The sequence below is a fragment of the Aquila chrysaetos genome, chromosome 16 (assembly GCF_900496995.4).
Source record: "Aquila chrysaetos chrysaetos chromosome 16, bAquChr1.4, whole genome shotgun sequence".
In the NCBI taxonomy this organism is placed as follows: Eukaryota; Metazoa; Chordata; class Aves; order Accipitriformes; family Accipitridae; genus Aquila; species Aquila chrysaetos.
Window position 1 is genome coordinate 10,111,758 of NC_044019.1, and position 26,968 is coordinate 10,138,725.

The 26,968-nt window shown below is 47.4% G+C and overlaps 1 protein-coding gene across 8 annotated transcripts in view; it reads left to right on the top strand.

Moving 5' to 3' along the window:
- CRACR2B (calcium release activated channel regulator 2B) overlaps window positions 1–26,086 on the top strand; it is a 50,786-nt gene extending 24,700 nt beyond the window's left edge. For 7 of the 8 annotated variants that reach the window (XM_030039435.2, XM_030039433.1, XM_030039439.2 and 4 more), the window contains 15 exons: window positions 538–709; window positions 3,488–3,634; window positions 3,913–4,003; window positions 4,134–4,226; window positions 7,150–7,337; window positions 8,033–8,104; window positions 8,529–8,583; window positions 12,760–12,839; window positions 15,796–16,090; window positions 16,270–16,411; window positions 16,640–16,721; window positions 19,278–19,392; window positions 21,631–21,738; window positions 22,472–22,548; window positions 23,585–26,086. In XM_030039435.2, coding sequence (XP_029895295.1) covers window positions 538–709; window positions 3,488–3,634; window positions 3,913–4,003; window positions 4,134–4,226; window positions 7,150–7,337; window positions 8,033–8,104; window positions 8,529–8,583; window positions 12,760–12,839; window positions 15,796–16,090; window positions 16,270–16,411; window positions 16,640–16,721; window positions 19,278–19,392; window positions 21,631–21,738; window positions 22,472–22,548; window positions 23,585–23,669 — 1,802 coding nt within the window. In that variant the 3' untranslated portion in view covers window positions 23,670–26,086. The remainder of the gene's footprint in view (window positions 1–537; window positions 710–3,487; window positions 3,635–3,912; window positions 4,004–4,133; window positions 4,227–7,149; window positions 7,338–8,032; window positions 8,105–8,528; window positions 8,584–12,759; window positions 12,840–15,795; window positions 16,091–16,269; window positions 16,412–16,639; window positions 16,722–19,277; window positions 19,393–21,630; window positions 21,739–22,471; window positions 22,549–23,584) is intronic. The other variant, XM_030039434.1, reaches the window with a different exon arrangement.
- The last annotated feature ends 882 nt before the right edge of the window (window positions 26,087–26,968 follow it).

Here is a 26,968-nt window from a genome sequence, read left to right on the forward strand (position 1 = left end):
GGCACTCTACACAATCCTAGCAAGAGGTGGTCCTTGTCCTGTAGGACTTGAATCAGAACAGATGTAGCACAGGAGAACGGAGGGGTAATGATCTCCTCCTCGCTTTTTTCAAGCTGGGGAATTGAGGCACGGTGCTTTTCAGTGCCGGGTTTGCGGTCCCAGAGGGAGCTTGTGGGATCATCGGCAACTGAACCCACAGCATCGCTCCATGGGAGCAAAGTGACCTAATGCCACATGCTTCACATGCTGAGAATCCAAGGCCGTGGGTGGCAGATCATCTTCACGCAGATGTTAGCAGAGCCCTAACAGCCTGTCGTTGGGCTGGGAGCTAGTTTCAGTCCCAGCATTGCAGACTGGACACTGACATCACTCAGGATGTCAGAACGGAGGCTCTTTACTGACCAGGAGCTGCACTCTACAACAGCAGCGTGCAGACAGCTTCTCATGGAGGTCTGTTGGGCTGCCATTTAAATAGCTTATTAAATGACATCCAATTTTACTTTCTTTATTCTCCTTCTTCCCTTCTCCTTCCACCAGGAAAGTTAATAAGGATTGAATTGTGTCAAGGGGCTGGGAGAATGGATCACTCCAGACACGAGGAGACCTTTGAGTCAGGCTGGTCAGATGACTTGGACCCCACAGATGATGATGAAGAGAAAAGATTCTGTTCCATGATGGAGCAGCTTGGAGTAGCCCAAATGTTTGAAGAGTAAGTAGTGGAGTTGCATGGCATTACTTCTACCCTGTTTTGATCTTGCAATGCCAAAACTTCAAAGTACCAACAAAGACCAAAGAGGTGAACTGACCTGTTTGCTCTCTGAAACACTACTTGGGCTTTCAGTACTGCTGTCTTGGGTTTTCATATGCCTGATAACAAATGCAATGAAGTCTGGGTTTTCTCATCAGTTACCAATTACTTTTAGTGCAGTGCTTTTTGCAAAGAGTTTCCCAAACTAGAGTTCATACCAGAGCTGTAAAGTGTAACAGTTTGTGGCATGGAAGCCCATCTTTATGCAGCAAATGAAAAGAAGCATGTGAGGGTTAGACAAGGTAGGGAGGATGAGTGTGCTCTCTGTTCCAAAATGGTGTGTGACTGTTCACATATGTTTAGACAATCTTAGTTCTAAGACTCTCTGTGAAAGATCTGTGCTCAAGGGGCTGCTTGGGACTGGGCTGATCTTGAAGAGTGTGAAGGGCTAAACTGGGCAAGAGATGCTCACCTGAGCCTTTGTCGTGGTTTAACCCCAGCCAGCAACTAAGCACCACACAGCCACTCACTCATCCCCCAGTGGGATGGGGGAGAAAATCGGGAAAAGAAGTAAAACTCATAGGTTGAGATAAGAACGGTTTAATAGAACAGAAGAAACTAATAATGATAATGATAACACTAATAAAATGACAACAGCAATAATAAAAGAATTGGAATCTACAAATGATGCGCAGTGCAATTGGTCACCACCCGCTGATTGACAGCCAGTTAGTCTCCAAGCCGCGATCCCCCACCCCCCTCCCCCCAGTTCCTATACTAGATGGGACGTCCCATGGTATGGAATACCCCGTTGGCCAGTTTGGGTCAGCTGCCCTGGCTGTGTCCTGTGCCAGCTTCTTGTGCCCCTCCAGCTTTCTTGCTGGCTGGGCATGAGAAGCTGAAAAATCCTTGACTTTAGAATAAACATTACTTAGCAACAACTGAAAACATCAGTGTGTTACCAACATTCTTCTCATACTGAACTCAAAACATAGCACCATATCAGCTACTAGGAAGACAATTAACTCTATCCCAGGTGAAACCAGGACAGCCTTGAAACTTGATATTAATGCCCTAGCATGTGGCCCCAGTAGAGTTTGCTGGCCCCAGTGTCACCCAGTCATTTTTTAGGGCCTTTCCAAGTGAATCATTATGCATAGCAGGTTCTTACTGATGCACATCTGCTGGGGCTGGGGTGCCCAACTGCATCTGTGGCAGCTCTTTTTTTCAGGCATTGTAGTCCAACACTGTTGCCAATTTGCAGGAAGCAGGCCAGGTAGGGGCAGGAGGCGGACAGGATTGGAGACAGAAGCTGAGAGTGAAGGAGTTTGCTGCTTTCAGAGCTGCATCTGTCATGAAACAGATTTTTTTGTCTCATTTGCATTGTGATGCAAAGCACCTGCATGTTTCTTTTAATGCTAAACAACTTCTGTCCTGAAAAATTCTGGAAAGCTGTTATGCCTCAGATAATGGGCTGACACTGTGAAAGGCCATATTACTGTTCTGGAAAAACAGTCTCTGCTGTTTATAACTCTGCTTTGAGAACCATCAGGTCTTAAAGTGGAATTATCCTGTGTTTTATTTTGACCGCTAACTTGCAGTTTTATGCAATGAGTTCAGTAGCTACTTCATGTCATGCCTTTGTGCCAAGCCAGCTGTTGTAAAGAAGTAATATAAAACAAGCTAATTGGGGTTGGAGCAGGTATCTGAACTATCTTCACTCTTTTTGCTAGAAAGAAATGGGTTTATTTATTAACGGGACTCAATATGTTCTTTTATCTAAAACACAATGTTTTGATGAAGTGCTAATAACTTTTTCAACTTGGGACAGAAAAAGGAAGCTATTGTGCAATGGTAGCAGGGGGAATTGAGCTTTTTGGTTGTTTTTTTTTGTTTGCTTTTTCACAAAGAATATTAAGGGAGACAAATACACAGACAAAGAAAAATATTTGGATAATGTCTATAGGTATAATTATTCTGTATATTTCAAGGCAGTTCCTCCAAAGTACATCATGGATGTAAAAAAAGAAAAAAAATAATAAAAAGCTCTTCCATAAAAAGAATTTATATCTGCAGGTTTAAAGACTCTTTGGGAAAGAGTAAGTTTATAAGAGCTGTGTTCAAGTTGCAGTGAATTAAGTGCCAAAACAGTGTTTGCAAACATTATTGCAGGTTCAGAAAAAGAAGACTGGGTTTCCAGGGCTTCTTACATTATTATCCTGATGTGACACCTGGGCAAATTTGCTGCTTTTTTTTGTGCCTCTGTTTCCAAACCTGTAAAATAAATAAATAAGAAGGACAGTAGCATCCACCAGTACAGTCCTGCTGTGAGAAAAACACCTATGTGACATGTGCTAAAATCTCTGGGCTATAACAGTTTGCTGCTTGACCATAGCTCACAGCAAATTTGCGGAGTGTTCATCTCTTTGAGTCTTGGTTTAGACACCAAATGCGTTACTGGTGAATACTTGAAAAAATAATCTTTCCAGGTTAGCTTCCTAGATGACTTTTCTTTTCTCTTTCAGATGACTTCCTTTATTTTAACCTTGCAGTAGATCTCACTCCACATGCATGCTCCATCACTGTCCAACTTCCCTCTTTGCTATGATGGTGTAATGGAGGTCGTCACAAGAGAAGTGCAGTTTGTCTGTCCCAAGTGCGTGTTGGAGTTCGAATAACAGTCCATAAGATGACACAGAAACTCATTTGCTTTCATTCTTTCTTGTATGCTTGCTCCAGTCCGCATGAGATTCGGGAGCTCTGGGCTCGTCTACGAAAGGAGCGTCCGGAGCTCTTATCCAATTTTGAAGAGTTTCTGTTGCGTGTTTCATCGTACATAAGGGAGGTGAATCATGAGAAGGAGTCTATGGAACAGGCATTGAAGCGGTAAGGAGAACATCATGGCCATTTGCTGTCAGGAACCTGCAGATGCTTGGATGCTGCCTCAAATGCAAGGAGAGACTGAGTTACAGGACGCAGAGATTTTTCTTGCTGTAATAAAATGACTCTTTATCTTGATCTGATCCCCATGGGTTTGTTTTGGTCTGGTTAAAATCCCACTCAATGCCACACAGCTGTTAGGGGGATCTGTTTCCACCCTCCTTTCCCGTTTCCTTTCTGTATTCTTTCTCTCTCCTGACGTGTGTGCACCCTGCCTTTTGTAGGAAGGAGACAGACCATGACCAAGCAGTGAGGTGTCTTTACGAAGAAATGGAGCAACAGATCAAAGCAGAAAGGGAGAGGCTGATCTGCCAGGTACCTCATCTCTCTTGGCTGAAGTCAAACTTTCTCTGGTCTGAAGGAGAGGTGGTGGCTCATCTGGCTAAGGAACAGCTCTTACCATGCTGGGTGTTGTATGCCCAGCTGTGTGTCTTTACCTCTGCAGGAAGCACTGAGACGTGACAGGAGTAACCTGCTCCAGAAGGAACTAAGCAGCAAAGAGCAGGAGCTGGAGAAAATCCTCTACCGCCAGAAGAAGGTACCAGGACCCAAATCCTTTCTAAAGAAGCACTTGCCCTTCTACTGTCTTTCTGCTAAGGCCTTTTCTGACTGAGAATGGTTTTCATCTGCTGAGGGTTGGTACTAGCTAATCTGGTACTAGCTAGACTAGTTCTCTCCTGTCTTGGAAGGTATTGAAGTGATTGGTTTGTCTTCAACTGTAATGTCTTCCTGTGAATGTTTTGTCCATGCATTTTCTTATGGGCTTTGTTTTCTCTTGGCACAATCTTCCTATCAGTTGTACAATAGGTATTTGGCAAGGAAGATGGGGTAAAAATTTGGAAGTTGTGAGTTTGGAACCTTTTGTGGTGTGTAAGCAAGCTGCATATGGACGTACAAGAGCCAAATTTCTCTAGTTTGTGTTTTCTGGCTGCTCCAAAATAACCCAGAGTGAACAATTCTGTGACGCTTAGAGCGCTATGTACTGTATATTTGCATTTCAGCACCTAATGACATACTGATTAATCCGTTACAGAAAAGATCAAAGCAGAAACTTTCCTTTAGCCTGCCATCCCTGGCATGGACATTTGTATGGGATGGTCCATTCTGGATGTCTTTTTCCTTTTTGTCTGAAGAACTGAGACATGATCCCCACAGAAACAAGTCATGGGAGGTACCTGTAAGATGCTGGCTGATGGGGGTATCCAAGTTGGGTACCTAGCTGTGATGTGGATGAAACAGCACTTGTCTGAAATCATCAGCTCATTGTGCAGCAGCTGGAAAAGCCAGCCAGGTGCCATCAGGAAAGATACTGAGAATAAGATAGAGGATGTAATTTTCCTGCTGCCATGCCCTTGATGTGCCTCAATTAGTGTGTGCAGTTCTGGTCTCCTCTAACTCCACTGTGTCCTTCTTGAGTAAGAAGGTACAGAGAACTAGTATGATTAAGGAAATGGAATATCTGCCTTAAGAAGAGAAACTAGGAAAGCTTAGACTTGATTTTGGAGAGGAGGAGACTGAGGGAAGATATAACTGAGCTTTATAGACTCAGGAAGGTGGTAGATAAGGTCCACATAGAACTGTTAATCCCTAAATCCTGCAACAGCAGAGGTGAGGGACACTCAGTGAGACCAGTATGAATTTGATTGAGAAGAACATACTTCTTTACACAGAGATTAGTGCTGGATTTTTTGCCATATGAGGCAGGCAGTATCAGCAGTTCAGAAACAGATTGGACAAACAAAGGGACAACAGGCTCGTAAATATTTATTGAAAAGGAGTAGTCAAGGATGTGACCTCTAACATCCCTAGTCTAGGGACCATAGATGCTGGGTGTATATGAGGGGAATGGACTATAGTTAGGTGTCCAGGCATGCTCCTCGTAGGTAGCATCTCCTCTTCCCATGGGTCAAGGCAGAGTACTGGGCTACATGGACACTTACTCTTACTCAAATGGTAATTTCTGATACTCTTAACTCTGAGGCTTGTATTAAACTATGTGGATAATTGGGTCCCTCTTGTGGCCTAAGACCAGTATTGTAATTGCACTATTCTACGGTATCACTTCCAAGTACAGACAACATAAACGGGAGAGTTGTGTGGGATAGAGATTTCTTAGGGAGGGGCAGGTGTGCTTTACTTAAAGCCTGTCCCTGGGCTTATTGAAAGATCCAAAGGCTGTGGGCAGGGGTTGCTTAGCAGGGTTGTTTCTTAGTCTCAACTCCACTGCCTAGCATACATGGTCATGCTCAAATTTTCCCTGATGTCCAAAGGGCTGGAAGTCTCCAGACAAAGGTGGGTCTGACTTGTGCTTGTAGCCTCAGCGGGGAGAGATGTGGGGCTTGTGTTTCAAAGAACCTGTTCAAAGCTCTGTTCACCCCTGCTCACGGCTGTTGTACGCATGTGCTGGCAGAGAGCAGGGTAGCAAGAAAAAAGCACTTTATCTTCTGCCACAGTGTGCTGCTTTACGTTCCCTTTGAGAGGGAGAGGAGGTAGGCTGAGACAAAAGGCAAGCTGAAGGTATAAATGTGGAGGCTGACTCTGCCACCTACTACGCTGGTCAGAACTGGTTCCTGCCGCTCCTCTCTGGTTGCAAGCATGGATTGTATAATTTTATTTTGGGGCTGTAAGTTCTCAGATGGGTGCCACAATTTCTGCATAGCACCAGCTTCAGCAGAGGGCCCTGGTTAGCTGATATGACTGGCTAGATACTGAAGTGTCAGTACGATTCTTCTTGCAATGCTCTACTTGTCATCAGAGATGGGTGGGTTTAACTGCTGCATCTATCTTTGACTCCCAGACTATGCCAGCCATTTGTGAGGAATTGCATCACTGCTTGAGTACATGACAGCAGGCTTTGAACTTCCCAAATCAGGCTTTTTAGTTGTGCTGGGGTCTTGTGCTGCCTGGAGTGCAGCTGTGCCCCAGTGGCATTTAAACAACATCTCTAGCCTGAGGTCCTGTCTCCGACAGTAGTAAAGGCCACTCAGTCACTTGACTTTGCAGATGTAGTGTGATATACCCCTAGCACCTGGATATACCCCCTTACAGCTGTCATGGGCTCACAAAGCCCCCAAACTAGAGGATGCATTTCAAAAACTGTGCTTAATAAGTCCTGACAGACACACCCCTGCTTCCACCCAAATTTTTCCAGTCCTCCTTTGACCCTCATTTGCACACTGATTTCTACAATGCCTGACAGCAGCAAGCTCCTCATGCTGCCTGAAGCACTTCCTCAGCTATGCCTGACTAATTGCATTGCTTGCTCCCCAGTGCTGGCATGAGGAGAAATAATTGCTTCCAATTCACCTTCTCAATGCCACTGGTGGTCCTGTAGACCTAAGTTGTGTTTACCTCCTTTCTGCCTTGTTGTTTACATCTGCTTTTTCAGCCTGTTTTTACAGGCATGATTGTAGCACAAAACCCTTCCTCTATATTTATTCCCTCCTCTTCTCCCATTGCAGCTGGAACATCAGCTACAGTCGCTGAACTCAGAGCAGCTGGAGACCCGTGTGCAGAATGAAAGGCTCCGGCACCTGAATGAAAACCTGCTGGAAGAGCTGGAGAAAAGCAAATGGGAGCTGGAAGCAGTGAAGGGGCAATTACAGAAGCTCCAGAAAGAGGCTCAGCTTGAGCAAGAGCAGAAGGACAGGTGGGAATGGACAGGGAAGGGGGTGTCAGAGCAGGGACCCAGGCAGAGAAGGAAGGGTGGCAAGTAGTTAAAGAATAAGGATCTCTAATTAGAAGCCTTGGTCTCATCAGGGGATTGCCTGTCTCTTCTTGAGGAAAAGAATTAACATCCCTGTGGTTTTATGGGCCTAAACAGAGAGTGATACTGCTACCTCCCACCTGCCTTTAGTGGGAAATGAGTATGTTCATTGATATTTGGCTAGAAAAACAGTGTAAAAAACCCACAGATGTTCCGCAGCCTAAAGAAGGCCTCTGCTCCATGTATTTTCCAGTTCACCATTGCGTCTATGAAGTTCCTACATATCCTCTTCTAATAACTTGTGTTCCTGTTTCTGGGCTTAATCTAATAATATGTAGCTAAACATTGGGATGTTTCAGATCCAGATGGCAATGAGCATCCTTCCCATCTCTAGCAGCTGAGAAAACTGGAATGTGAAAGGACAAAAGGGGTAGCCTGCCCTCATGCTGGAGGAGAACAGGAGAGCTGGGGTACAACCCAGCCATCCCAGATCCTGCAGCAGTTCTGCTTCCTCCGAATCCTCCTAGCATAGGGCAGGCCCTTATCTTTGAGCAATACCATGAGTGTCCCTGAGAAAGGGATCTTTGTATTTCCTCTCCCATTAACTTATTTCCCCTTTTAAAATCTCCTTCACCCAGGGATGTGTTTAGAGTCTCCAAAAACATGCAGAAAGAGAAGCAAAGTCTCCTTAGGCAGCTGGAGCTCCTCAGGTAAGAACAGGGCTGGGGGGAAATGCTGAGCTCTTGTGCATGTAAGGGGCTGAGGTTTCAGCACTGTACTTGTTTTTCCCGCAGAAAGCTATGGGAGTGTATTCAAGCAGTGCTCAGACACTGCTTGTTTTTCTAGGTCCAGACAGAATTGTGCAATCTGGCCAGCTCTGGTAGAGTACAGGCTGTGTTATTTCAGCAAGTAATCCCTCCACTGGAGGAATTTAGCCTTTCCTGCTGGCTAAGGGGACCATGTGGAGCCCATTACCTGAGCTGGGATACATGGAAGTCCCAACATGTCTGACAATAAATAACATCTTTATCTGTGTCCCAAGCTCTCTTTCTGTTCTAGCTTTCAAATGTTGGTCTTTACTCCATTTTTGATGAGTGCTTCGTTGTGTCTCTCCTGTGTCTTCCTTTGGAGCAGAGATATGAACAAGAAACTTCGAGATGAGCGAGACGCTTTTGAAGCCAAGAAGCTGGTTAGTCTAAGAAAGAAAATCCTAATTCCCAACCACCCTCCTTTCATCTGCTGCTGTTGCTGTCGCCACTTGGGGGCCTGTCACTTCCACGGGTGACAATGACCTGAGCTCACGAGGCCTGGCATGGTGCTTAATACAGACTTCACAGCATCTCTCTGCCCATGCTGGAGACAAGCTCTGCTGGTTGCTGTTGCCAACTGCCCGGGTTTAACCCAAGGCGCGTTAGCTTGTGACCACCACGCAGACCCGTGCATGGCTGCAGTGGGTGCTGCCTGCTGCACATGTGGGGTTTGTGCGTCATGACAGGCACTGGGCACATGCAAGGAGGGGAGTGAAGCTGGATGCATCTCTGGAGCTGGGTGGTGAGGAAGAAGATGGATTCCCAGATGTGCTGCTGGCTGACTGGGGCTGGAGGGGCACAGGAAGGTTTTGGAGTTTTTCTGACCCCTTGAGTTTGTAGCAGATGTTTTCAGATGTTCCTCTGGGGCAGCTCCCCATTCCTGTGACCTCTGCTGGGGTGGAGGTGCAGCAGTGAGCCTTGTGTCAGAGGGCTAGGAGAAAGCAGGGGGCCTCTGACATCTGGAACAGTCAACGCCATCTCTGGCCTTTCCTGGTCTCCAAGATAAGTACAAATATGTGATCTATTTTTAATTCTTACTATTTTTTCACGGAAAAGTCTTTGTGTTCCCAAATGTCACTGGCAAGGCTGCTCTGTGCTCTTCTTGGACCCATCCCTGCCACCACGTGTCTTTGCCTGTTCTGCCACCATGACCCACTTGAAGATCTGTAAGTAGCTGCCTTGCAGTGAGGACAGGCAGTGGTAGGCTGCGAGAGACTTTCTGGCTGGTGTGTAAGGGAACATGGAAGGAAGCACAGGGATTGTGCCCAGATAGGGGATGAGATGCCCTGCTGGGTGAGAGGCTGGAGTTCTTCTGCAAGTGCAGCAGCAGCTGTATAAAATAACTTCAGTAACTGTTTTGGATGGAGGTGAGGTGTGTGTGCATGTGCCTTTGTGTGTGTGTTTCTGAAATCTGAAAGAAGATTCCAGCCCCGCCCCTCCATTTTTAAAGCTGCCAAGTATATGTGTGTGCACCAGAGCTTGGAGAAGTAATAAACAGTCACTCTGTAGCAGACTCCAGTGCAAGCAGCCAAAGAAAATGGTTTGTTCTCCTCTTCCCATGCATAGTGCTTCATAGCTTCTGGGTTCCTGTGGGTGGGGTGGGTGGCCCGTGGAGACCACAGTTCAGGTATGTACCTCTACGTGTGCAAAGCTTGTCTGCTTCTCTGTTCTCCTCTCCTTTTCCCCCAGTAGGACCTGCTCAGGGCTGCTCCAAAACATGACAGTTGCAGGTAGACCTAAGAGAGAGCCTAACACAGAGAGTCATAGTACAGAGGAGCCGCTTTCTCCCTTCTCCCTGTGTTGGAAGTAGGGATGGGGCAGCAGGGTGAAATCCTCCTATCACCATTGCTCATCTGGCAAGGCTGTGTCATGCTGGGCAGATGAAGCCTGTATTGGAGGAAGGTTTTTTACTTTGTCAGCCAGGACATCTTGTTGGCCACTCTTGTTTCAGTGTGCAGGAAAGCAGGGCTCCAAGGGATTGCAGAGATGCTGCTATCGTCATACACCTGCAGAAGATCTCCTGTCCAGCCTGTCCCACTGTAAGCAAGCGGGAGAGAATATAGCAATAGTTCCCTGCAGCAGCAAAAAGGAGAGTCCAGCCTTCTGATGGGGATCCCTAGTGTGTGACACACTCTCTGCCAGAGACTGTCAGTGTTTTTACAGGCTAACAAGAAACCCAAGGCCTGAATACCCTCTGTTAGTGCTGGGAAGAGTTCTGTTATTTCTGTGAAATGAAGGTATGATGAACAGTGGTTCTTTCATAGCAAAGATTTTGAAGTGGTTGGAAGGAGGAGCTGGGCTGTATGTGGCTGATAGCAACCCAGCCGCTGCTCCTTTGCACTTCTCAGTGCCCAGCTTAATACCTTGCTCTTCGTAAGAGTTTCCAGCCTTGCCAGGGTAGGTAGACCCTGGCCCCACAGCACTGTGGGGCACTGTTTTGCCCCCGTGGCTAGGTCACAGATAGCAATGTGTGGCTGTTGCTGCCTGTGTGCAAATCACTGCTAGGTGCTTTTAAGACCTAGGGGTTGCAGGTTCAGTTTCACACCCATGACCCATCTGGCTATGGAGTTATGCTTGCATGCTGTATGTTGACAGAGCAAATTTCATGTCTGGTCATCATGAAGAGTGTTTTGGGACTTTGACTACATTGGACACGTATTTGTATTTCACTGATAAACCAGAATTTTTCCTATTCCACTGATAAACCAGAATCTTTCCAATCCCAAATGCTTGTACATGTGCTGTTGTTGTGGAATCCTTGCCATCGTGTATTGTACAGCTGTGATGTCACGTCTGTCCCTTTACCATCCTGGTGAAAAGCCAAATGTTACACAAACCTGGCAGGCCAATAAAGCATGGCAGAACCAATGGCAAAACATGCCCTGTTGTTTCTCCTTTCTTACCCAGGTATGTACTCCACAGGCTGTTTCCTCTCCAGGTAGGGTGGTGCCAGAGCAGAATGCCTGGGTATCCCTTTGCTCTGCAGGTGACTTGAAGGTTGTGACTCAGCTCCAGTGGGCTGTAACACAATCTCCTTGTCTCTGTGTGTCTAGAGTGCCCTTGAGTGAACCTGCTCAAACCCTGAAAACTTGGTCCTCCATCCCTGCTGGAGAACCACTGGCTGGTTGAACTACAGCCTGATATCAGTGTTGACTGAAGGGTCGCTATGCACTTGGGGGTCCTTTGCCTTGGAAGATACGTGCTCCACAGTTGTGAGCCTCTCAGTGCTGGATTGTTGCTGTGGCTGGAGCTTCTGTTGAACACCCGTTTTATATGTAAAAATGTTGGGGTTTGGTTTTTTTCCCCCCTCAAAGTTCCTGGTTGGGTGAAGCCCTCTGTGGAGTCCAGAGTGTCTCCTTTTGTAGGACTGCATCGCGGTAAAGGCGTCCTGGGAGTTCTGGTCAACAGAGCAGCTTCTTAATTTTTTTACTTTTAAAATAAGCCAGGGGTTATTGAAGAAATAATCTTTGTAGTCCTCCCCTGGGCTGTGGGGAACACGAAGGAAGGCCTGTCCAGAGCTGCCTGCAGGTGTTTGGTCAGTTCAAAACTGCTGCCAGAGGCAGATGTGGCAGGCTGCAAACTCTTCTTTCCCCACCTTTACCCCCAGAAATAACTTGTGAGGACGTGTCAGAAATCTCCAGACTTACAGAACGAGTACATCTCCCTTTCCCTCAGCACCGAGGCGATGGGCACCTTGCCACACTGTCTCTCCCTTTGTGTTGTGTGTGTGTAGCCAGAGCAGTTAGCCAGTCCATTTGGGGGTGAGGGGGAGCTAGGCTTTAGCATGGCATTTGGAGGAGCTGGCGGGTCAGTCCTCTCTCTGCCACAGGCTTTCCCATGTGGTCTCGGGCAAGTTGCTCATCTTTGACTCTGCTGGGGATGACAAAGCAAATGTATGGGGGGAAGAGGGTTGAAAGAGGAGTTGTCCTGCTTTCTCCTTCTCTGGGTAGCTGGTAAACACTGGCTGTAGGAAGTGTGTAGTCTGAGGTAAGTAGGAGGAAAGCATGGAGAGGGATGTTCGTGTAAGGCAGAGCATGTGCATTGCCCTTTGTGGAGTGGTCTTCCTTTCCTATGGTGCATGTGCAGCTCTGGGTGAGTATCAGTGGAGGAGGAGTACTAGTGCCTTCTGAGGAAGGGGCAATTGGTCTGTCCCACAAAACGTCAGCATAATAAAAAGGCAAGTGGACAAAGAGAGATTCAGCTGTGAGACCAAGTGGAGAACAAGCCACAGAAATAAAAGCTCTGGCTGTCTAGAGGAAGGGTTCAGTTTGGGGCACCACCGTTTTTGATGGATTTTGTTGCAAAGGGGAAAGCAGCAACAGTGGTGCCTTCTTGCATGAGTGACATGAGCTGAACTGAGAAAAACAAGCCCTGTGCTCACCTCTATTCAAGCCTGCTGCTGGGGCACTACCACTGCATGGTGTGGGGCTGCAAGGGCTCCAGCCTTGCCTTGCCTCCCGAAAGTGGTCTGCAGAGGTGGCAAGTGGTTGAACTGGGGCTGGTGAGGTTCCTGGGTCCTAATCGCATTCTTCATCCCTTCTCTTTTCAACTTCCAGGCTCCTCAGAGCAAAAAGCCCCTGTTGAAGAAAGGGTCAGTGCTAGGCAGTTACCTGCTGGATGACAAGCCAATCAAACGGTTAGATGGGCATCTGTGTTGTGTTTGTGGTGTCCGTCTGTGCCTGCTGGAGTACCCTGTCAGTCAAGCTCCATCCTGTGTCTAGTTCTCCCACCTTGGTGCTGGCTGGTTGTGGGAGCGTGGGGGGAGTGTACAGCTTGACTGTGGCTTTAGCTGCCTCTTGGCATCAGGTGGTGTCGGCTCAGTATGAAGCTGAGGATGCTGTTAGCTGATTTCCACAGGGTGGGGGTCCCCCTCTGGGCTGCTTCTACATGCAGCAATGGGGGGGGGGGGAGCAAACCTAAATGCCATCAGAAGCTATGGGAGGGTTCATGGGATGGGCGTCACAAAGGCCTGCCTCTGACAGAGTCAGGCAGCTCCTTAAAAATGACTGGATCATCTCCCAAGTGTGCCAGTTCCTTCTCGGGCAGAAATCCTGTCCACTGGTGCCTTATGCCAGAGCCCATATCCCTGGGGCATGGGAGAGGGCAGGAGTTGCACAAGGCTTGTGTTCTCTCTGGCAGCTGAAAGCCCCAAGGGGAGGGCCCAGCTCCAGGTGGGTTCATCCTGCCCATCTCCCTCCGCACCTACGCAGATGCTCACCTGGCACACCAGGCCTCCCCTCCAGCCAGGGTAGGCCAATATGTCTGCGTGGCCAAGGCCTTTTTTTTTTTTTCTTTTTTTCACTCTACATGTAGACTGTGCAGTGGCTTCAATACCCACGTACACGTGCTTGCCTGAACTGTGCTGGCATTAAGCATCAGCCCTTGCGAACTAGTTGTGTGACCAGCACCCCTAGTTCCTCTGAGAGGCAGGGGAGACCAGCCCAGCCCTGACCTGGCTTGGAGCTGGATCTCCCCTGCAGCTGCTGGCCCCAAACAAGTTTTAAAGGTGGCATGCTTCCCTGTTTCCTACCAGGTCTCTGCAGAAGGTTCCCCTGCTTCCCGGTTTCTCTTGGTGCCAACCAGAGACATAGGTCTAGGCTCAGAGTTTCTTCCAGCTTCAACTTGCCCTTAATTCTTGCAATTCTGGTAGTGGCATTTAAGAATTGCGCTTCAGGCTCCTGGGCTCGGGGACTGATTGAAAACCAGGTGAACTGCAGAGCAGGGCTGATTCTTGAGCCCAGGCTGGGAGGTTGCTTGGATAGGTCTGAGGCAGAATGGCTGTGTGACTGGCAGACATGCTATCCACGGGATCAGACAACCAAGCTCTCCCATCCTCCTCCCCAGCTATTTCTTGCAAAGATCCTGCTAGCTGCTCCTGGCATAAACCCACCGGAAAGGCTTAACAGGTTGAGAATTCTGGCAGTGAGGGTGATGTGAGAAGGGGAGAAGGATTTGTTGGTCCTATCTCTGTCCCAGTGCTGTGTCACACCACATTGCTTGAGAAACATGAATAAAGTCCATTAAATCTGGAGTCACTGTTCAGAAAGTTTTGTGTTTGTGTGTCCCCCCAAAGAGGCTTTTGAGACTCAGCCCCTCATTGTTGCAACTCCTGCCAGCCCTGAGAGATGGGGGCCATTCCCCAGACCCTGAGCCTGGGAAGATGTGTCTGTTTTCAGTGGGGAGAGGTTCCAGCTGGCCTGGCTCTGGGCTGGCATTTGGGGCAGATGCAGGGGAGACAACCAGGAATGCGAGCTCCCTTTCAGGGAAAAAGTGTAGGCATGGCAGCAGGTGAATTTTGCAGTCCTGATGGGCTGTTCTCGCAGGAGTGAGAGAGGAGAGTTGTTGCCTTGATTCCTGCACTAGTAGCAAGAGGAAAATGTTGCAGAGAGAGGTGGGATGTGCTCCTTCTGAAGAGATTGACTGCAGTAAGCCTCTGGTCTCTGTAATTTGCTTCCAAATGCAATCTGTTGGCCAATGAAGGCAATGGAGATACCTGTGGTGGATAAAGCTCTTCAGTTGAGTTCTAAGCCTTCTCACTCCCTTCATCTAGTTCTTTAACCATGGAAAGCCAAGGCAGAGCTAAGATGCTGCCTTGCCCCTCAGCAATGATTCCAGTAGTTTAAATCAGCTATTCTAGCTGTTCCTTTGAACATTGTTCCTCCACTTGCCATATCAGCACTACCCCCAGTGAACAAAGTGCGTCAGCCTGCTCTTGTGTAGGCACAGTCAGTGCAATACCTATTCCCCACTACCACTGCTTGGGCAGGGGTCCTGGGGATTTCTTGCTGTTCAGAGTGTAGTGTGGCTGGTTGGAAGCTTTAAAAAATAAACATCTTTCGGGTCCTGGCTCCCTTACCTCGGGCCAGGCGTACATGCAGGCCAGAGCAGAGCCAACACCAGGCAAAGTGACTTTGGTGTTAGCACGTTCACTGCAATTTGCACGCCTGTGGCAGGTTTCTGCAGCCTGAGCTCAGTAAGACTGCTACAGCAGTGTTTGGAAGTGCTGTGCTGGTTTCCTGGAGCATGGCTGTGTGCCTTCAGCAGGGGGCACTAACAGGCGCGCACACTGCATGCAGCCTCCCAAGGACGAGCAGCCAGCCCTCGCCCTACTGCCTGCAGTCAAAACCCTTTTCACTAACCTGGAAACCTTTGTTACTTTTTTTCTGTGTGTTGTATTTGGTAACAAAAATAGAGGGGCGCTTGTTGCTGCCCTTTTTTTTAAAAAAAAAAAAAAAGCTTTTCCCGTTGCCACTTTTGTATGCTTTGCCTTATTTTTCAGTACTAGGGGAAGTGGGAGGCAAAGAATCCTTGAAAAATCCAGAAGGTGGGAATTTTTTTTAATTAATGAAATATATGTCGGCACATATGAGTACAGCATAGCTCAGGTGAGCGGTCTCTCTTTCCCTAGGGGTGCTGCCGATGCCTTAGTCACAGGGAGTACGGGGAGTGTATGTATGAAGTAGAGTTCCTGCAAGTGCTGCATATGCACTAATTGGATTGCATTGGTTGTTTTGGGAATTTGCAACCTCCTCCTCTTCCCCTCACCTCCTACCTTCCCACCCTATTTGTGGTGCCTGTGGGCTTTAATACAGACAACTGGCCTCTGCGGACCTTCCCTTCACCTTCCTGGTGGATGTGGCAGTGGAAGAACCCAACAGAAAGAACTATAAATACTTCCCAGGCAACAGGACATGGCTGAAGACAGGAGAAGGAGGTGGCACAAACTTCAGAGAGAAGAGCAGAGACAAGGAGAGATGGTCATTGGCAGCAGATGCTGAGTGGTTGAAGATGACTTTGAAGGGTGATGCTGACTGTAGAAAAAATGCAGATGGATTAGATGATGCTCCATTGCCTCCTAGAGGACAGCCTGTTGGCACTGAAACCAGGGTGAGTCTAATTACTTGGGGTTCTTCCTCAAACACCTGCCACCAGTGACTTGAGGGTTTCTGACTCTCTTTCCATCTAACTCCAGCTCCATAGGTTTATAGTGCAGGGGTCCAATGCCTAAATCAAAGCACAGTCTGCAGCTGGGCTTTTCAAAACTGCATCCCTTTCTTCTATTGTAGCTCCAGGCACTGGAACCAGCCAGCTGCTCCCCAGACCGCATCTTTAAAGTGGTGTTTGTAGGGAACTCTGGCGTTGGGAAGAGTTCTTTCATCCACCGCTTCTGCTACGACAGGTTCTTGGCTGAGCTCAATGCAACTGTCGGTAAGTAATGGGGTTCCTGGCTCATCTGGGTAAGAAGAGTGGGAAAGTCAGCCTAGACACTTGCTTTTTGCCGCTATTTTAGCCCAACTTAAGGTAAAGATGGTCTCTCTCCCAATTTGAAATCAATCTTGCAATTTCCCTGAACTAAATAGTGTTGATCTTGGCCGTTGCAACGGCAAGCTGCTCTCTCCCCATACTATCTTACGATCATTGTTACCTTCCTGACAGGTATCGATTACCAGGTGAAGAGTCTGATGGTGGATAACACCCAGGTTGCCTTACAGCTGTGGGATACAGCTGGACAAGAAAGGTAAGCAGTTTCTGTGAGGATGCCCTACTGCCAGGCTCAGTGTAGGAAGCAGGAGGAAAGGGAAAGAGTGTGTGCACCTGGTTTCTGTCTCTGGGGAAAATTTGTTAGCTTCAGAAGGACCAGAGATGTCACAGCAGCTATTCCAGTGCTGAACCTGCAGCAAAGGTCTGTTTCAGAGATTTCTAGAAGCTGTGGCTGCGAAGCAGGGCCCAGGGAGATCACTCTGAGGACTGACGGAAAAGTAGTTTTCCATATGTCTGACCTGCATGCTTGTGGCTTGAGGTAGTCTATCCATAAATCACTGTATGGTGTGGAGTTCGAAGCTCCTCTAGCCCTCAAAGCTCTCCTGCATCAGCCTGCTTCTGGGAAAAGCTGCAGGACAGGGCTCCAGATCAGGACAGAAACGAAGGCTCTGGATAGACATCCTGTTCTCAGATTCAGCTGTGCTACTGCTGTCCCAACTGCTCACCACTACTTGCTATTCAGAAGGTGGAAAGGAGTGTGTGAACTTTTCCAGATCTGATTCAGACAAAGCCAGCTGAATTAGCTTGACCTGTGGGGAAGGTGATTTGAACTACCTTGCCGGACTCTGTCAGTGAGGTTATTGGCCCCTTCCACTGTTCCTTCTGCTGATAGACTCGTGGAAGTGATAATCCTTGATAGAGGGGCAGTGTAGCTTTTTGTGACAGTGAATATAGGTTCTCCATTTGAAGGCCTCTAGTTTCAAAAGCATGGGCCATCACTAGATGTTACCAGCACTGTTGGTGAGGACCAGAGTAGTAGAGGACACACTTAACCCTCATCTGCTACTAGACATGAAGGCCCACCACTACCTTTGTGTAAATTAGATTTTATTTAGGATGCACTTTGAAGCTGAAGGTGAAAAGCTGTTTCAAGGGGGCTGTTAACCTCAAGAGTCTGGCAAAAATAAATACTGGGTATTTTGGGCTAAATATGTTATGGGGCCAGGCCTTCAGGAGGCAGTTGAGGTCATGGGAATATTATAATCCTAAACTGTGCCAACAGAGTAATGATGCTGTCTACCTCAGTCAGCTAAACTGTGCAGACCTGGTGGGAACGTACTAAGTAGGAATATCTATTGAAAAGCAAACTATTTCTTCCCAAATCCGGCTTCATGCTGAAGAAATAATGATTTTTGAAAGAACTCCTGTGGTTATTTCAGTGCTGAAGCTGAGCAGTCAGGGGAGTTGTTATGACATGAAATGTGGCATTTTACTGAGGCCAGATTGCATCAGAGGCTAAATTCAAGATATTGTCTCTGCAGAAGGACCTTTAGGGTAGGCCCCTGCAGCATTAGCAGGTCTTAGACTTGCAAGAGAGAACTTGGCTCAGTGCTGATACTGAATAGGAGACCTGGGAAGAAGCAAAAACTTTTCGTACTTCTAGAGAAATATTAATTACTTCTAACTGGAGGTGTCCAACTGTGAATATCCTATGGAAGAGATAGAGGAACCCCTTGGAGCATGCAAGGAGAACTCCTTGGTAACTTCCTTGAGACCGGTGCATGCTACATTTGATGTTTCTTCTAGAGCATCTAGCTTGTGCTGTGGTTCCAGAGGTGCACCTTGACTGTCAAGGATAAAGTCTGTGCTTTTTCAATTCGGTAGTTGCCAGAATGTCATGCCCTTATTGCAGTGAGAAAGAACATGCTTCAGGCAATCATCTGAAGAGTTCAGGAGGGTCACTACTTGCTGTGGGTTTTCGTGGCTTTTAATAGAATAGGAGAGCTTGTTATCCTGTGCAGGGCTGAAATACACAGCTCTCCAGTGAGATCTCAGTATTCGTGTTGCATTTAATTCCATCAGTTTGCAGTCAGTGTGGTTGTATCATGGCCCTGTCACAAACTGCTTACAGATTTTTACGGTTTGGTTTTTGGTTTTTGTTTTGTTTTGTTTTTAATTTATCCCCAAAATACAAGTCTGTGGTTCTAACTGGTACCCACAGGACAAAGTAGATGTCTGGTGGGAGTTTCTCCTGAAAATTGTGTCTAACTGCTACTGCTAAGCAATGATGGCATTACTTTAGAGATTCAAAACTGGAAACAGACTGTACTGATGCTGAGATCTTAATTGCTGTTTTGGTAGCACTGGGGCAGACATTACCACCTGCACACCTAGTTTATACTGTGGTACAGCTTAGTCTGCAGATTCTTCCAGACTCCAGAGAAAGGTCATGTTTTTTCCCATCCATTTCCTTTTTTACAGGCAATTACCTTTTCCTATCTCACTGTCACACCTAAACAGATTCTTCTGTTTCTTTCTTCCTGACCTGCAAACATCTTCCTTCCCGCTTTCTCAGCACCACGCGTTTGGAAAGACTCCTGCTTACCCATGGCTGCCTGGCCCGCCTCAAAGGTGCAAGGATCTGACCTGTCTGTCACCAGCCTGTACACACCAGCCCCAGGGGACACATCTCATGCACAGGGGCTGCCAGGCCTTGCAGACAGCCTGTGCTCAAAGACAGATAATCCCATTCCGTTCCTTGTCATTACACAGCCATGGTTCTGAGAGTGCCTTTGGTTTCATTTGGACTCAGGTTTCGGAGCATTACCAAGCAGTATTTCCGGAAGGCAGATGGGATTCTGGTGATGTACGACATTACGGCCGAGTGTTCCTTCACGGCAGTGCGGAACTGGATGAGCAGCGTCCAGGTGAGAGCGGGGCCTCGGCGCTCTGACACTGGTGCTGCCGCTGCCTTGCTCCAGACCAGCTCCAACAGTCTGTCTGGGAGTGACATTCTCGGATGCCCCAGGATGTCCTACTGACCTTGGGAAGATGGATTATCAAAGCCGATGCTATGAGTACTGCCTGTGGTAGTCAGTTTGGGACCAGGGACTTCTTGTCGAAGATACCAAAGCCAGCGATAGCCCATTAAATGAGGGAGAGCTGTTTCTATGGCAGAAGGTAGTGAGACCTGCCAAAACAGTAGTGTGCGTTTGTAAGCAGCCCATGTGCATTGGCAACGTCTCCTAAACGTGGTCACATCACACCTGTGCTCAGGCAAGGAGATCTCCTGGTGTCCAGCCTACGCACAGGAAAGGGAGACGGCAGCCCTGGTGCATTTAGGCTCAGACCTGCAGCATGCATGCACAGTGCTTTGCACAATCACATCCTGACTCTGCTTTGAGATAAGACTGAAATATTAGGAATATTTTTTTTTTCACTTGCTTCAACTTTAACAGTTTTTTTTTTCCTTTTCTTTTTTAGTTGGTGACTGTGTATTAATACTGTAGTCTGCCTCCCTGCTTTTTATTTCCAAACTCTCAGTAAAAGCATTCATCTGTGGCTTGTATCCGCTTGGGGATACTGTCATGGTTTAACCCCAGCTGGTAACTAAGCACTACGCAGCTGCTCACTCACTATGCCCCTGCACCCAGTGGGATGGGTGAGAGAAGGAGGGAAAAAATAGGTAGAACTCGTGGGTTGAGATAAGAACAGTTTAATAGAACAGAAAGGAAGAGACTAATAATGATAATCATAACAATAATAAAATGACAATAATAATAAAAGGATTGGAATATACAAAACAAGTGATGCACAATGCAATTGCTCACCACTCGCCAACCAATGCCCGGTTAGTTCCCGAGCAGCAATCCCCCCAGGCCAACTCCCCCCAGTTTATATACTGGGCATGATGTCACATGGTATGGAATACCCCGTTGGCCAGTTTGGGTCAGCTGCCCTGGCTGTGTCCCCTCCCAACTTCTTGTGCCCCTCCAGCCTTCTTGCTGACTGGGCATGAGAAGCTGAAAAGTCCTTGACTTTAGACTAAACATTACCTGGCAACAACTGAAAACACCAGTGTGTTACCAACATTCTTCTACTAAATCCAAAACATAACACTGTACAAGCTACTAGAAAGAAAATTAACTCTATCCCAGCTGAAACCAGGATGGACACAAAAATACCTGTCTGTATAATTTAAATAAGTTGTGTGTAGGTGACTCAGAGCTGAAGGGCAGTTGTCAAGGGTGGGTTTGTTTTGATTGTGCCGTGTCTCAAAAACCAAGATCTAAGCGAAATGAGTAAGCGTAGGTTGGAAGTTTCTCATATTATTAACTTCCACAGGCCTGTTGGGGGGGGGGAACCAACCACTTAGCTATTTCTTTAGACTCTAAAAGATCAAAGGTTAAGATTTTAAAAACTACCCAGCCTCTGAAAATCACGCTCCTTTCAGGAAGGTTAAACTGAGCATGCAGAAAATCAAAGCACCTGAAATCTGTAACTTTTAATAATCTCTCTTCTCATCCTTTCCCCATCTTAGTATTTATCTTGCTTTGAAGCTGTTCAGGTACTGCAAGCCATCCAGGGCAGTCAAGTTCGGAAATAACTTTGAGCCCCGTTCTGCAGTCCTTACTCTGGTGATGTTCTAGTGAGCCAGTGGAACTAGAGGGAATTTTACCAAGGGTAATGGGCTCCAGGAATTGCCTAGGAAAACAGTTCCTACAGATACCCCATACAAGAGTTGAAAGTTGCTTAGGTTGCTTGGCCAGTGGATTTTCAGCAAGGGGTAGCTGAATTTAGGACAGCACAGACAAACAGTACCACACAAAAATTATTGAACTTAATAAGTAGCTCTGCCTGAACTCAAATTCCCAACAGCCTATGGGGCAAACTGCTTTTCTTTAGGCTTGTGATTTCCCAGAGAGGAACTCACGTCCTGTCTTCCCTCTCTCCGTATCCCAGCTGTACATACCAAACATTTGAAATACATTCCCATAGTTTAAGCTTCCTTCCACAAATCCTTGAGGCTATTTGAGGAATGGCTAAAGGGCCTGATCCTGCTGCCACTGAAGGTCTTGTTTTCATGAGCTGGAACAGGATCTGCTCCAAGATACTTCCCTCCCTCAGCTGAGTCTCTAGGGTGCTTTATTCTGTTTCTTTTGCAGGAAGGTATCGAGGATGGAGCTGTGGTCTTTCTGCTTGGAAATAAAATGGATGCTGTGCAGAGAGAGACCCAGAATGTGCCCAAGGTGGAGGGGGAAAGGCTGGCGAAGGTGTGACACTGTGGTCTGCTGCTCGACCTGCTCTGCAGCCTCCCTCCAGCTGTGAGCAGGGCATCCTGGCTGGCAGGAAGCCCTTTTTGGAGCCCTTTCCCAGTATGGTACCTTCCCTCTCCCCTCCCGCCCCCTGTTTCTCCAACGTAAACAAGTACCAAGGTCCCTCTGGTACCAGGGAGGATGAGGTGGTGGCCAGCATGTGGCAGACAATGGCCCTTGTGGCACACTCACATATTTCTCTCAAGGCTTGATGTCTCCTTGCAGCAATGCTCAGTCTTTCTGAGGGGAGCATGCATGGCTGTTTTCCCATTTGAGGACTCCCCTAATGCATGCTCTGCAAAATCATCCTGCCTCCTTCCTCACTCCCTGTGTCTGCATGCCCACTGGTACCTTGGCCCCTGGGTGGGGGGAGGCAGGGTGTCAGAGGTGTTTGCCATCTTCTGGACTCTGCAGCACAAAGGTAAGAGAATCCAAGCACCCTGGGCAGCTGTTTTCTCTTCCCAAATAACTCCCCCTGTGTTCCCTTTTGGACACTCTGACTGGGCCCCCAATGCTGAAAAAGCATCTCCTTTTCCTGGGTTGGGGAGCAGGGTGGTAACAGCCACCCTCCTGGCCCCAACTGCTCTCAGCAGAGTTCCCGGCGGTGAGGGTGGGCCAGCTCCCAGGGGTGTGGGTGAATGGTGGGGGAGAGCTGGCAGCCAACGTGGGTGCTTGCTGTGCTCTCTGGCAGGAATACAAGGCTGTCTTCTACGAGTGCAGCGCGATGACTGGCTATAACATCATGGAGCCCATGCTGCACATGGCCAGGTCAGTGAACAGGAACAGTTACTCTGGGACATTTCCCCACCTGTAGGTGATTGGTGTGGACTCTCCTGGGGAATGGGCAAGAAGAGGGGGTTGTCAGAGACTGACTTTCTGCCATGTCACAAAAAAGACCTAGAGCAATGTGCTCTTCCCCCTGACTCCAGGTCCTTGTCTTCTGTGCCTGGAGAGTACCAAGTGTGGACTGGACGTTATCGCATGCAAAGCTTTGTCTGGCAGAGCTGGCTGTTGAAAGATTGGGAGTTTAATTTGAATATTTCATCACAAAAACCTTGTGTACTATCCCAGATTTTAAGTTGGCATTTTCAGTTTGAAGTCTGCATGCATCTCGAAGGGTTTTTTCTTCCTTATGTTATTAAGCATTATACAGAATGTGGTATTTTGGTGGCATTATTTTTAAAGGGAGATAAGACACTTTGTAAGGCTGAAAGAAGTTTGCCCTAAGATTTTTAGTTTTTAAAAAAACAACTCATTTTGAAAAAAGTCTTTGATAGCTTGCAAGAAAAATATCCTTTTGTTTTCTTCTATCCCTTCACCTCCTGCTGCATTATCTCTGTTAAATTCACAGCAGGACTTACCTGTTCATTAACTGGGATGATTTACTTACTAGCTAGGTAAATCACATCTCCCATAGCATGTGCCTTCAGCATTCTTTATTACCGTGCTGCTGCCTGAGATGGCCCAGACAGGCGAAGCAAACAGTCCAGAATTCTGCCATCAATGTGGGAGCTTGGGAATAAGGCACAGACTGTTCACGCCCTGGTCTGGTGCACTGACTACTAAGCCATGCTGTCCCCTCTTGTATGTGTCCAGTTTCTTTCCCTGCTCCCTGGAAATTCATGCTCATTTTCTGTGTGTTGTTTATCTAGCCCAGCTTCCAGAGAAGCCCGGTTGTTGGGCCAGTCACTTTTTACAATCCTAAATGTCTCTGGCTGATGGGGAGCAAGGGGCAGAGCCAAATGCCTTGGCAGGAAGATCTCAGTAACTGGGTTGTGTTCTTGATCTGTGCTGCTTGTTCCAGGTTGCTGACAGCGCAAGAAGACAGGCAGAGGGAGAATGCCCTGCAGCTGGAAGATGTCAGCAGGAGGAAAGGGTGCTGCACATAAGGCACATCAATGTGTCAGCAAGAGACATGTGCCAACAGTGTTTCATGAAGCTGGGGTTCCTTTTGAGCAAGCTGAATCTGATGGTATAGGCTCTGCAGAGACTTGAGGAAGCTGCAGCTTTTCCCCATATGGGAATTTCAAGGCACTAAATCAGGCCAAAACGTGCATATGATCTGCACTGTTCAATTTCCCAACTCTGCATGCAGCCCTGGTCTCTGGAGGCCTCTGTTTCTTTGGGGGAATTTGGCTGGTCTTGGCTAATAGCACAAACTGGGCCTTCTGTCTGGAAAGGTCGCTTCCCTGTAGAAGGATGAAGTCTTGTTCCTTTTCTTTACAGCAAAGAAGTGGCCTAGCAGCAGAGAGTGGAGGACACTGTAGGTGCTGTGTTAAATAGAATTTTAGTGTGAGAGATAAATAAATTATTTTAAATTTGGGCTAGCTCTAGGTAGTGATCCATCCACCTCAAAGAGCAGCATCTCCTCTTGGTTCTGTAACAGCAGAGCCCAGCCTGCCCTGGTAAGCAGGAAAACCTCCATCGGTTCCTGTAAGATCTAGATCAGGCTGTGCATTTACTGTGAAATTTGGTTTAACTTGCCAATATTGTAGTTAACTGATTCCATGTGTGGATATAGTATGAACGGATAAAACGAGTCATCCCGATGGCTTTCTTCACTTTGTTACCCTAATGGACCTTGTCACTGTCCCTCTCTTACTGTTTACAGAACACGGAGCAGTTGCCCTGGGACTCACAGGTGCTGGCACACGCTGCTGATTCATAACCCATTGCAGGAGCTGTGCTGTACATAGCAGGGGGGCCATATATAGCCTGTTTTAAGGCTGAATGCTGCCTGTTTCCTCCCATTCTCTTATCCTTTCCTGAAGAATCTCCAGCAACTAGGAACTGACTTATCTGCAGTACTGAAAGATCCCACCCTGCTAGCTTGAGCATAGTGCTTTCAAACGTACCTGGGCTGGAAGCATAAGGCAGCTGCCTGTGTGAAATGTACCTAGTGAGGTTTTTTCTCTTTGGTGGCCTCGTGCAGTAACCTCACTTTCCTGGTGAAGGGCCTGAGAAAGAGCAGGACTGAAGTTGTTGCTGTTGTGCAGGGGCCTCCTTGTCACTAAGGAGTGGGGCAAAGCAGGGTGAGGGGAGGCGCGGGCCGAGGTAGGAACTGGCCCCAAAAGTATGCCTCTCGGCATAGCTGTTGCCGTGCCTGGGCATGAAGCCCTCGGTGTTCTATGGGGTGTGATGCTTTCTGTTGTGTAGCTCAGTTGCTCTTAAAGCCTTGTGGGACTAAGTGAGCTTTTTCTGTAATGCCCTGTTCCCATTCTTCTTTGAGTCTGTTTCTGCATGTGACTTTGACATTCTAGGTGCAAGATGTGACACTGCAGCTGTGAAGCAGTCCCCCCAGCCTTGCAGCATAGGGAAGGTCTATATTTATCCACTCTTTCCTCTCTTGGGATAAGGCAATTACTCTGAATGTCTGTTTATTGCACAAATTTCTCGGGAATATCTCATGCAGGAAAAGTGCTCTGAGTCACCTACAGCCCATCAGTGTTACATAGAATTTCTGTGGTTCCTCCCAGTGCCTTTTACTCCTGATAGGAAGGAGGAAGTTTTTCTCCAGGAGAACAGGATTCCTGACTAAAAGGAATAGCTAAAAGTAATAAGCTCCTGCTCAGTCCTTACTGCTGGCTGGCTGTGGTTCACACTGTGTTTAACTGCAGTAATGCGGGCCAGAGACTGGGAATCAGGAAGTTAGAAGGGGTCCAGAAGGAACCAGGGCAGCTGGTGTGGAGTCTCGAGTAACACCAGCAGTGCTGCCAGTGGAACTGCTTGTGTTTGCAAGAAACAATGTTTGGGAAGGGAAATCCTCTCTGTTTTCAGAAAGCACCTGTAATCTGAACACAGACATGGCTTTCTGGCTTTCTAGTCAATGTGGGCGTGAAGGAGCACAGACATTATCACCTGTTGAATAGGTCAAACCCACTACCTGAGTTGGGGGAGCTGCTGTCAATGATTTCTCTGCACCATGCTCCAGCTGCAGGTCAATAAGGAATGGTGCTGACTAAGAACTCGCATCTTTGGTTGGGGCACATCAGTAATGTGAACATTTACTTACCCGCAGCAGCAGGATTTGGGAAGTTGCTGCAGAAGGAAGAGAGCAGTAGGGGGTCTGCTAATGTGGTCTGAACGCGGACCTCCCACACTGTGTACAGAGCACATGAAAGACAAAGGCGTGTGAAATACAGCTGACGCACAAATACAGGCCAGTCTGTGTATTACTTTTATCAGTGCTGTCATGTTGCAGCGAACGGCAAGAACTACCACCTGGGTTTTTAAAATGTACAACCTTAAGCATGTTTTCTTAGTGTGCAAGCGGAGTACAGGCAATAAAGGAATGCTGTCTTACAAATGGTTGTGTTGAGAGATTTTTTTTTTTTAGGCACTGCAGGAGATTCAGCCTCCCTTCTTCAGTCGCTGACTGCAGTGTGACCTCCCCTTCTCACCGCTCAGGAAGTGCTGAGAAGCCTGTCCCCCATGGTGGTACAAACAGGAGGTTTCTAAGTAGGGAGAGAGTTGATCAGGAACCCATGTCTCGGAGGCAGCACAGGAGCAATTAATCTCTGGTCTTATTTTTTTTACCTCTTTCAAGCAGCCAGAGTTCAGGTGATCAGGCAAGGCAGAGCAGGGAGGAGAAAAAGGGGAGATGCTTCCCCAATGTCTGGAGGCAGTGTAGTGCTTTCAGAGAGGGCACATTCTCACCTCGTACCTATATTTGTAGAACTAAACATTTATTTTAATAAAGTCCTGTGCATTCTTTTCACTAGAGTTAGGAATTCGGTTGCTTTTAATCCTTGTGCCCTGGCATGGGTCCAGCCGGATGTTCACGCATTATACAACTAATCTCTCCACAGCTTTGACCAAAGAAATTATTACTCATTTCCCCTGCTATAAATTGATAGCACAAGTAGCTCATTGTAACATCTTTTTTTAGCAGGAACAGGGTGGACTTTTGTTTCAACCACGACAAAGTGGCACAGAGTTTGAGCAGGTTGTGCTTGGACAACAGTAAGCACCAGAGTGGGTTTTATTACTGGATGGTCTTTTGTTGTCTCTCTGCACGATATTTAAATGTCCCGTTGAAAGACCCAGGCACTTACAGTCCAGAGGGGCAGTTTGTTACTTTTTAAACGTGTCTGATACCAGATCCAAACTAGACCAGGCTTTCCACAAAAGTCCTAATTTTACTACATCCCCTTGTTTTTGTCAGAATCTCTTCTGCCTCTGAACAGAA